General features: G+C 41.5%; 1 protein-coding gene across 2 annotated transcripts in view; it reads right to left on the bottom strand.

The window, feature by feature from the left end:
• Positions 1-12124, bottom strand: part of UBAC2 (UBA domain containing 2) — a 190170-nt gene that overhangs the window by 50393 nt on the left and 127653 nt on the right. For both annotated transcript variants that reach the window (XR_009213314.1, XM_032151181.3), the window contains exon 7: positions 2330-2575. Coding sequence is in view for 1 of the 2 variants with exons in the window: in XM_032151181.3 (XP_032007072.1) it covers positions 2330-2575 (246 nt within the window). In the remaining variant the exon portion in view is untranslated. The remainder of the gene's footprint in view (positions 1-2329; positions 2576-12124) is intronic.

Here is a 12124-nt window from a genome sequence, read left to right as displayed (position 1 = left end):
AAAGACAGCGATCAGGGGAATCCCCTATGGGCAGAGCCTGGGCAGCACATTTGGTCATCAACTCTGTGTGGAAAGAGAAGTGGCCTGAGGCAATTACATGTGTGGATCTGCTGGGCATGGCAGATCACCTGGTTGGTCAGTCAGGGGACTGGAAGGGGAGGATCCAGCTAAAGGAACAGCATCAAGTGTTTTGCAGGTCGTGCCCACCACGGGAATCCACCACAGAAAAGGTACCAAATGGAAGGTGGGCAGAATGACTGTGGCTCCATCACCAGATAACCCAGCGCTGGCACACGAATGGATGGCCATGGTGGTGGCACAGAGGAATGTGTGGGTCCCCCTCACCTAGGCCAAACTATCTCCTGCCACTATGGAGCATCCAACCTGGCATCCACAGAGACTGCATGCACCTGATAACCACCATCTGCAAGCAGAACAGTCACTCAGCGCCGAGACTATGCGGGGCCCTTTCCACTCTGCGGTGTTATGGAACACATTGTCCCACCCCTTGCCCCTGTGCCAAATTCACACACTGAAGCCCTAACCCTACGATGTGACTGTATTTAAACGTAGGGCCTTTAAGGAGGTAATTAAGGTTCAATGAGGTCATACGGATGGGACTTACCCAACAGGACTGGTCCCCATTTTGGGACAACTCAGAAGGGCTCTCCCAGCTCCACTGTGCTCCGTAAGACCAGCGAGGCTTTTGCTGGAACTGCAGCTGCTCCCTCTGTCCCATCTTGCTGCCTTTGCCAGCCTGCCACCATAGATACTGATGCTGACAGTGTTCTCTCATAAACTCCTTGTATAAAAATGTTCCTGGGGAGGCCAATCTGAGAAATGCAACTTCTCTGGTTTGCTTATGAGGACAAATTCAAAGCTCTCCAATGGAGAATCTCCTCCCAGGATTCCAAAGGTATCTCAGACAACGTATTTCCCCCAAATCTGCTCTTTTGATATTGGTGAAATGGAACTATCAGTCATCTATCTAAGATTATCTAGGCCAGAAACATCAGAACCATCCCCTACTTCTTTCTCTCCCTCATGAGCTCTGTGCCTCTACCTTTATACTCAATCACTACTCAGTTTTTCTGACCTTGATCATTCTGATTTCTCATACCTTTCGCTCTTCTCTCAGTTTCCTTGTAGGATTTACCTCCTGCTAAATACGAGGCTTCATCTGTAGCCTGTGTTCATCTTGGATGTAGTTCTTCTCTTACAGAACTTATTAGTTCTTTGCTTTCGGCTCTCAGCTCTCATCCCTACTGAGGTGACTCCATCACCTACATATATATGTAGCTTCCACATCTCCAAGACAGAGATGTCCATCCTCCAGCTTTAAATACATCATGGGCATCTTTATGGCATGTTCCAGAGTCACTCAAATTCAAGCACATCTTTAAGAAACAACTTCTGCTTCTCTCTTTCTCTTGTAGGCTCTGCCCCTGATAAGGTGCCCCCTTCCTCCCACCCTGATATAAACTCTGGGACCTGCATCTCCAATGGGACTCTAAGGACCTCAAACCTGATTTCACTTCTCCAAACCATGGTGAGATCTGCAGACCTACTTCTTGCATCCAATGCTAGTGGAAGACAGAGAGATGGCAGAGGTAATTGTATGGTTTACAACTACCCCAGGGGTAAAGAAGGTGGAGGCGAAAAATGGGGAGCCCTGTGGACTGGCTCACAGAAGTGTCCAACAAAGATCAGGCCTGAGGTTTTAGCCTGATGTGCACTAACCCTCCTTCCCTCGCTGCCCATGGAAGACAAGTGTAGTATCAGATTGTTTGGATGCAGAATTTATAGACAAATGTGCAATAGTTTCTGATTACTGATAGCAAGGTTGAGAAAACACAGCATTTTTTTTTTTTATCTGTTCCTTGGTTGTTCCACTGAAAATCTTCTTACCTTCATATCCTCTTCATTTCAACAAACGAAAATCAAGAAGTTTTACATTTGTTCTTCACTCCATAGCATATGATTAGCATTTTAACAGGAAGACACTGTGGCTTTTACAAGATCATAAAAACAGATAAATAGCACATCTTGTTAATTAGGTTGGTGTTTCTCTAAGAAGTCATGCTTATCTAACATAGGTGGAACAAGAATGTCCAGTTTGACCAATCTTTCAGCTGCAATTTATTTTTTACCTTTTTAAAAAACTAAAAATAGCCACTAACAGAGACCTACAATCTCTTCGGAAATGTCAAAATCCACTTGCAAGGCACTGGAATAAAATGTAGTCTCTATCTCATATGCAATCACAGAGGAAAGATTTGCTTGGGCCACTGAGAATTTCTAAAGTTTTAGTGATTATTATCACTTTTACCTGCTGCTGTCTCTGTCGCCTCCCTTGTGCAAAGTGAGAGAACATCAGCTGCCGGTCCAGCAGCTCCATTCTCTGCTGTCTCTGGATGTCCAGCGTGGCTCCCATCCCAATTCTGGCTTCGCTGGTGGGTTCTGAAGAAGAGAAGATGGGTTCAAGTGTCCAAGAAAAGAATTTTGCCATCCAGCTGGGGATGCAGAGCACCTGATGCACCTGGAACATTTTGCTGTCGTAGCACAGACCGGACATCTAAAAGAAAAACATCCAATGTGATGTTTAAATGTAGTATCATTTAAAAAAATGTACATGACACAAAAATCAGCAGCCTCCAGACACTGCACACGGTATTTTTCTTAGTCATAGCAGTGTTAGGCAATAAGCAAAATCCTCTACTACACTGCAGAACACTAAGCAGTACACATCAACACAAAATTGAATTTACTCAGTAAAACAAAATTGTTTTTTATTGAATTAGAAGAGCTAGCAAAATTCTAATCATTTAGTATTCAAAGTTCTAGTAAAAGATTGTCAAGACACTGTCTTCATTTTTTAAAAAGCCGTAAAAGATCTGATTATTGAAACACTTTCACACTGTACTGACTCTGTGGTTACCTTTGTTGGCAGATGGCCATCACAGAGACACCAGCAGAAAACAACTGCCATGTCTCAGCTGACCCAGTCACATGATCAATTTATCAGAGAATAAACACAATCTAAAATCTTGGTTTTTATTTACATAGTGTTATAACCAGTTTTTCAACTACTGATTTTTCTAGACATTTAAAATCCTCACCAATATTAGTTCCATTTATAAACCAACCTTGTCTTCATCTTGAAGGTCATTTATAATGTATGGTTCGGAAGTCTCAAGGCTTCCTATGATTTTCTAGCTAAAAATAACTATGGCTATTCCTTTGTAAAAAAAAAAAAAAAACTTGATGTGAATTTGATTCTTAGGATTAGAAGATCAAATTAGAACATATTTGACAACTTTCTAATATGAGAAAAGTATACTTCAATGTTTGATAATAAAATTTAAATGATGAATTGGCAAGAATTCTTTGAGACTGTGCTACACACCAGGCACTGTTCTGGGAACTTAGAATACAGCAGAGAACAAGATAAGCAAGGCCCCACACTCACAGGGCTTATAGCAGTCAATGTGGAGAACAGGCAGTAATCAAGTCAACACATAAAACTATTTCTGGCAAGTTCTGGGAAGGAAATAAAGTGACTTGGGGCACGAACCTACTCTGGGGATGGCGGGGGACATCAGGGGAGCCCTCAGAGAAAGTGATACTTCAGCAAAGATCTTAAGGATGATGGGGTGCCCGTGACTTGATGAACCGGGGAAATAACATTTTGGGCAGAGAAAGCAGCAGATGCTGTGCAGCCCGAGCTTGGGAGTGTCTATTAGATATCTTGGGGGGGCTACTGAGTAGGCAGGTGGCTATGTAATTCTAGAACTCAAGGAAAAGGTGAAGATAAGGATTTCAGAGTCACTGGACATGATATATGACATTTAGGGTAACAGGACTAGAAGAGATAAAATGGGGGGGAGGAGGAGACACAGCAGAAGAGAGAACAGGACTAAGGGCTGAACCCAGGAGTGCACGAATATTCTATGGACAGACAGAGTAGGAAACGCCAGTAAGGAAACCTGAGACAGGGCTGCCAGTGAAGAGAAGGGAAATAGAGGAGTTTAGTATCACTGAAGCTAAGAAGTGTTTGAAGATAGGGATGGTCAGCTTTATCTAATGCAGCTGGTAAGTAAGACAGAACTAGCCACTGGATGTTGCAAATGGAGGTGTTTGATAAACAAGGTGTTTACAAGAACAGTTTTGGTACCAAAGACAGACTGTAATAGGCTGAAGAGTGAATGGTGGACAACTTCTGGTTTCAAATAATTTCTGTGCCCCTTCTCTCAAAAACAGTACAAGACAAAGAAAATGAAAACAGAAACAAACTCCAAGGTCGGTGAAACCAGAAACTGCAATCCTAAACCACGCTAACAAAATAGAAAGCTTATCAAGTTATTATAAACCACTCTGCATGTAAGCAGTGTAAGTCCAAATGCCTGCAGAGAGTCCTGTGGGACTCAGACAAGCACAGGGACTAGAGCAAGCTTGTTCAACCTGAGGCCTGCGGGCCCCATGTGGCCCAGGACAGCTTTCAATGTGGTCCAACACAAATTCATAAACTTTCTTAAAACATTACAAGGTCGGGCGCAGTAGCTCACACCTGTCATCCCTGCACTTTGGGAGGCCAAGGCGGGCGGATCACAAGAGGTCAGGAGTTTGAGACCAGCCTGGCCAACATGGTAAAAACCCGTCTCTACTAAAAATACAAAAATTAGCCGGGCATGGTGGCACACACCTGTGGTCCCAGCTACTCAGGAGGCTGAAGCACAAGAATCGCTTGAACCTGGGTGGTGGAGGTTACAGTGAGTCGAGATTGTGCCGCTGCACTCCAGCCTGGGCGACACAGCGAGACTCTGTCTCAAAAAAAAAAAAAAAAAAAAGAAGAAAAAGAAAAAGAAAAAAGTTATGAGATTTTTTTGCAATTTTTTTAAAGCTCATCAGCTGTCTTCAGTGTTAGTGTATATTATGTGTGGCCCAAGACAATTCTTCTTCCAATGTGTCACAGAGGAGTCAAAAGACTAGATACCCCTGGACTAGAGGGTCTAGGCCCTGTGGAAGAAGGAGAGAAGTAGAGGGTTACTTAAGTTTGGGTAAGAGGCACCCCAGTTCCTCCCCATGCTCCATGTACCCTTTCTCCCCTCCACAGAGAGAAGGGAAAAGCTGTGTAGGGCATGAACCAAGGAGGGTCCAGTTGGCTAGGGAAGGCCAAGGCCTCTGCACAGGCAGATTATGTGCATCTCATGGGGCTGTCAGCATAGGGGTTCCAGAAGAAGACAACAGAGGGAATATGGGGGAAAGGATATTATATTTAAAGAGATAAATAGCTGAGAGTTTTCTAGAATAAAGAAAGAATATAAATCCTTAGGATGAAAGTGCAAGAGTCCCTAAAAGAATGCTAAAATGAAATTTACATCTAGATACACTGTGGTGAAACAAGAGAAAGAAATCCTTAAAAGCAACCAGGGATAAAATACAGACTGTTTAGAAAGAATAAATAAACTGTTAGCAAATAACAGCAACAAAAACTGTAAGATAATTGGGAATAAATAAAAAAAAATATATATATATAAGGCTTTGACAGAAAAAAAAGAAAAAGGTAATAAGGGATATTTTTTCAAAACCAACCCTAGTGATAATAAAGATACCAGTTCCATGAATAGGAAGATGCAAAACTGTTAAGATACCAATTTTCATCAAATTAATATGTAAATTAAATATCATTCAAAATAAAATCTTAACAGGGTGTTTTGTTGGAATGTAAATGCCAATCCTCAAATTCATGCCGAATATTTAAGGTTTGCATTTTAAAAACACCATGTTGGGAGAAAGCAGCCAGACTCAAAGCCTGAAAACACGATTCCACTTCTGTGAATGAATGAACCTAAACCACACACTAAGCAGTAAAATGAGACAGCAAAGTGCAAAGGTGATGACTATGTGTGCTAGGAGGGGTCACAGAAGGGAGGGAGAAAGAAGGGGAAAGGGGTCACAGGAGGGAGGTGGGAAGGAGGAAGAGGGGTGGGAAGGAAGAGGGGCACCATGGGCTGCGGGGCTGGCCAGGCATGGTCTGTACCTGCATGGTGGATTATGGGTATATTTGCTTTATAGTGATTTGCACGGCTTTGTGACAGTTAGTTTGTGTTGTATATCACAATTAAGAGTTAAAAGACAAAGAAACAAAAAACCCAGAAAAGGCAAGGCAATTTTAAAGAAGCATAAATCCTATCAGATTTCAAGACATACTATAAAGTTTGGCTACCTAAAACAGTGTGGTCTTTATCTAGGGTTACTTAAATAGACCAAGAGAACAAGAGCCTACAAATAGGATTCTCAGTGTAAGGGCACCTGGTATTCTGCAGACATGGGTAGATTGGGAGGGAAGGGGCACACGGGCTATACACAAGGAAGAGACAGAACAGGGCCCCTTCCTGACACCAAACATAAACTTGCAATGGAATAAGAACTCAAATAGAATTCATAAAATTGTAAATCTTTCTGCACAAAATACAGAAGGAATACCTTTTTGGCAATGGGGTGGCAAAATATTTTAAAATAAGAAACAAGGTACAAACTAGAAAAGAAAACATACATTTGGTCTACTTTACAATTTAAAAGCTGTAGTATGCCAAAAGCTACCATAAATGAAGTGAAAACACAAGTAAGAGGCCTGAAGAAAGTACTCAGAATTCATACAGCCAACCAAGGCAGCATTCAGAACATATCAAGAAACCCTAGAAATGTGTAAGAAAAAGCCCAGTTTTAAAAGCATATGAAAAGGTAATTTCAGGCCGGGCACGGTGGCTCACGCTTGTAATCCCAGCACTTTGGGAGGCCAAGGCGGGCGGATCACGAGGTCAGGAGATCGAGACCATCCTGGCTAACACGGTGAAACCCCGTCTCTACTAAAAACACAAAAAATTAGCCGGGCGTGGTGGCGGGCGCCTGTAGTCCCAGCTACTCGGAGAGGCTGAGGCAGGAGAATGGCGTGAACCCGGGAGGCGGAGCTTGCAGTGAGCCGAGATTGCGCCACTGCACTCCAGCCTGGGCGACAGAGCAAGACTCCATCTCAAAAAAAAAAAAAAAAAAAGAATAGGTAATTTCAGAAAAGAAAACTCAAATGGCTAACAAAGTCATGAAAAGATGTTTATCCTCACTTGTTTTTAGGACTCTGAAATCTAAAATGAGCAATCTTAAATACAGCAACAACTGGCAAAAATGTAAAGGTCCTCTATCATCCAGTTTTATCTCTCTCTCTTTTTTTTCCATTTTGTGGAGAATGGGGTGTTGCCATGTTGCCCAGGCAGGTCTTGAACTCCTGGGCTCAAGCGATCCTCCTGCCTCTGCCTCCCTAAGTGCTGGGATTCCAGATGTGAGGTTTTGGTAAGGATGGAGGGAACTGAGAACTCTCACACAGTCCTGAGGGAAGGTGAAGCTATGGCACCTCTGGGGAGCAATGTGGCAACACCAAGTAGAGCTGCCGTATGCTCATTCCACTGCAGCCCTGCATGAGAGAGAGAGGAAGCAGAAAAAAATCATCCCCAAGAGGGGAACAGCTGCAGAGTGGGTTATTCATACAACACAGTACTATACAGCCATCCAGATGAACTCCATGTGCGTGTACTGACGTGTTTAAAGTGGAATGAAAAATACACATAAAAGGTATCACATGTTGCGCTCATCTTCTTGCAAAATTTCAGAAAACAAAATAATAGTCTATGCCGTTTGTGCACACATCTGTCTGCGGTCACTACAGAATCACAGAAGCAGCCTTTGCTGTAGAGGGGTGATGGGGGACACGGTAGGGGGTAGGGAGTGGCATTCTCTGTAACAAATATATATTTTTAATGAACAGAGATATATGAAGTCAATATAAAAAAAAAAAAAAACAGTAACGAATTGGAGGCAAGGAAGTAGAAATCCCTTTTCTGAAGATCTGATATAAAACAGAAAATAGGGTGTATATCAGCATTACGCTGATTCAGCAGAAGATAGCAAAATGTTATAAACATAACAAAATATTAAAAATATAATACAAATTAGAGCTGTGAGATTTGAATGAAGTAAAAAATTAAACATTTTTATTTTTCGGTCTCAAAGTATCCAACTGTGATTGTTGATTTGTTCATTGCTCCCATTAGCTATTTTAACTTCATGTATCTGGAAGCTGTTCCTGTTTGTGGACGCTGTTATTAGGCACACAAACACAACTGACCCTTTCGTCATAACAAAGCATTCTGCTGTGTTTTTAATAATACTCATAGAGAAGTCTACTTTGTCTGATCTTAATACAGCCATTTCAGCTTTCTTATGCTTACTGTCTCCATAATATATCTTCATCCTTTTAATTTCAGGCTTTTTTTGTGTCTTTGTATTTAAAGTGTGTCTCGTAGATAGCATATAGCAATTTTTTTCTTTTAAATTAGTCTGACAATCTCTACCTTTTGATTGGAGTGTTTAGCTATTATTCATACTTAATGTATTTGCTTGAATAGTTGGATTTTGCTATTTGGTTTCTGTCTGTCTTATCTGTTTTTTACTCTTTACTCCCCCTTTCCTACGTTCTTTTGTGCCATCAAATATTATTTAGCATTTTGTTTTTTTTCAGCTATGTATCACTGTATTTTTCCCCTCATATTTGCCCTAGAGATTATAATATGCATTCAAAATTGAGCATAATATATTTAGAGTTAATACTGAATTACTTCATGTAAAACAGGAGAAGCTTGCAAGACCCTACAGTAAGTCCTCACTTAACTCACTGATAGGTTCTTGGAAACTCCAACTTTAACTGAAACAAAGTATAATTTTGTCTCCTCAATGCTGTAATGAAACGACGCTGAATGAAATGACATTATTTGAATGATGTTTTGCTTAAAGTTGGAATTTCCAAGAACCTACCGACAAGGTCAAGACTTACTATAGTTCCATGTAATGTCTTCCCATCCACTGCGCTACTTCTGTCATATTTTACACCTATATACCTTAAAAGCTCAACAATACAATGTTGGTTTTTCTGTGCTCATGCCTGTAATCCCAGCATGTTAGGAGGCTGAAGCAGGAGGATCACCAGAGGCCAGGAGTTCAAGACCAGCCTGGGTAACAGAGCAAGACCCCCATCTCTACAAAAAAATAAGAATAAATTAAAAAAATTAGCTGGGCATGGTGGTGCATGCCTGTAGTCCCAGATACTTGGAAGGCTGATGTGGGAGGATCACTTGACTCAAGAATTTGAGGTTGCAGTGAGCTATGATTGCACCACTGCATCCAACCTGGGTGACAGAGCAAGATCTTGTTGCTAATTTTTTTTTAAATCATGTTTTTAAATAAATATAAGAAAAATATAATGAAAATGCATAGTTTTTGCCAGTATTTATGGAGTTCACAACTTGGTAGAAGCTCTTAATTTACGGGGGCGGGGGAGGCCACAGACTCCCTTAAGAAACTGAGGAAGGTTAAAGATCTTCACTCTCCTGTCCATGCCTTCCCTGCCCCCACAATGACAATCAGACGTGAGTATACACTCACAAAACTATGTGTTCAATTTCAGCAGGACCATTCTGTGAAGAATATGGATACCCCACCCAGTAATAAACAAAAATGGGACTGCAAATTCTGGCAGGGAAGTAGGGCTTTTGTGTTCATCTGCTTACATTTCTATCCTATCTATCTAAATGTAAACTCTGAATGGGGAGGATTTGGGTTGCTTTTGATCACTACTTGGCCTCTGCACTTAGAACAGTGTCTGGCACATAGTACTCTAAGTATTTCCTGGGTGAATGGTGAATTAACAAATGCTCCACAAAAATAAATAATTATCTTAGATCCTTTTAAAGGAAATTGGAAAGTTATGCACTCTTTTTGGTCCCAAGTTTATACTTTCCCATATGATAAAAGATAAAGAGTTCACTTGTCCATGTCACTGGCATGCCAGCATGACTTCAAGTTGTCAAATAAAGTGCTACTGCACAATGTTTTAGATTTTCACAAAGGATTAAAATATAAAGTGCTTAAAACCCTATTCTATGGAAAGATGGGACAAAAATAATTACATTAGACTTCACTTAATTACTACCAACAGCTTTGAGAGAGCATCAGTTATTATAATACTACGTTACATTTACACATTACTTTTAATTTTAATTTTCATTCTCTCTCTCTTTTTTTCCCCCCCTAGAGATGGGGTTTCGCCATGTTGCTCAGGCTGGTCTCAAACTCCTGGCTTCAAGTGATCTTCCCATCTTGGCTTCCCAAAGTGCTGGGGTTACAGGTGTGGGCCACCATGCCTGACCTAATTTTCATTATCTCATAAACCTTTTTTACACTGCGTCTTCTGAATGAGAGAGTTTTCTTGAAATCCATAGACCCTCTGAAAAACAGGCTTTAGAAAAAGACCATATGCTTGGATTTGCGTGTCAGGGGGCTGGGGGAGCTCTACCAAGAAGGTCTTGCAGGCCCTCAGACCTGGGTAAGCCAAAGAGCAAACGGAGGGGCCACTGAAAAAGAAGGCAGCAGTGGTGCAGTCTCCGGCAGGCAAGGGGTCAGTGCAGGACGATCAGATAAAGCAAAAAGGAACAAAGAGCATATGCCTGGGAAGACAAGCTCGAGCTGGAGTTTGAGCACTTGGGCAACAGGAAGCAGGAACCCTGGCTAGGAAAGGGGACACATGGTCATGCAATCAGAGAACCCCAGGCCCACATCCCACTGAGAGTCTAGGCCAAAGACCCAGGCTGGCTCCAGGTCAGAGGGAGCAGCCCCCCATATGCTAACAGCAGAAGCTGTGACCCTGTAAGTCTGAGAATGTAAGGCAAGAGGAAATGGTTTTCTCTTAGTCCACTAATAAACATGGACATCAATTACACGGCTCTTCAGATTTTCCAGATGCTTCATCCTTTTAGGAAGGGAATCATGAAATAATACTCATCAGGCAAATAATTTAATTTGCTGGGTAGAAAACATGCAAAACACTCTTGATTATAGAGAGTAAACTTCAACTGTCCTCTGGTCCTGTTTAGTACTAGCCTGAAACCACAACAGGCAAAGGTTAGAAACCATGACTTTGCAATGACACACAGGTGTCAAATGCTTTCTTTGGCCAACTGTGGCTGAACAAAAACCCACAAGGCAAGCTATGCCAACCACCGGTCCCACATTCAAGAAACCGACCATCTACTGGGACAACAGGACAAACCTAGGGGCTGCTTTCCAAGGGGCATGATATTGCCTCTGCATGACAAGGAACAGCCAAAGGAATAAATGTTCCCTTGCAACTGAGCCCCAGCACACAGACTTCGTGTGCCCTCAAGGCCACCGAGACCCCATTTATTCATTTCACAAATATTTACTCAATGCTAATATGCGCCAGCCTATGTTCTAAACACTGAAACATAGTAGGGAGCAAAACAGAAAAATCCCTGCCCTGATGCAGCTTACATTTTCCTATTTCTTCTTCCGCACTGAAAATGTTAGAGAAAGAATAAGGGAACTTTGTGCATTCCCTAATTTATTACCCCAAGAATGTGAATGCAAATTAGGGATGCCCAAAGTTATTTCTGCCATTTGTCATACATTTTGAAAAGATTATTCTTTTCATGACAGACAGAACCATGTGCCTTTGGCAGTTACTCTGAGACTTGTTATTCTTTAAGTGCAAAAGTGATTCAGTTTGAACTTTCTATAGCTTTTCTATCTCATATGAGGGAATAGAAATGATACTAAACTAAAAGATTTTGAGGTACCCAATTAAAACGCTGGATATCCTTCTAATTCCTGGAAAACCAAATTGGAATAGAGACAGAAATAATTAGACTAATCACAGATTATTTGTTTCTCACATATTGTCTTAGAAACCTGCTCTAGGCTTTTCCTTTTGGGAAATCATGCATCAGGAGGATTAGGTCAACTATGCTAAGTAGAAAACTTCAAACAACAGTGGCTTAAATACAAGAGAAGTTTATTTCACCGTCATATTTAAAAAGCTCCAACCATCTTAACTGTAGTCAAAGCAGCCAGAAGAAAAAAATAAGAAAGGACAAAAGGCGACTTTAAGGAGCCTTCTCAGAAGTCTCACGAATATGTGTGTTTACAGCTCAATGCCCAGGACGCCAGGACTTTAGTCCAGCGGTCAGACTGAGAGGCAAAGGATACTGAGATATGTGAT

Source organism: Hylobates moloch, unplaced genomic scaffold (assembly GCF_009828535.3).
Source record: "Hylobates moloch isolate HMO894 unplaced genomic scaffold, HMol_V3 SCAFFOLD_4, whole genome shotgun sequence".
NCBI classification, from domain to species: Eukaryota; Metazoa; Chordata; class Mammalia; order Primates; family Hylobatidae; genus Hylobates; species Hylobates moloch.
This window is presented reverse-complemented; position numbering and strand designations above follow the sequence as displayed.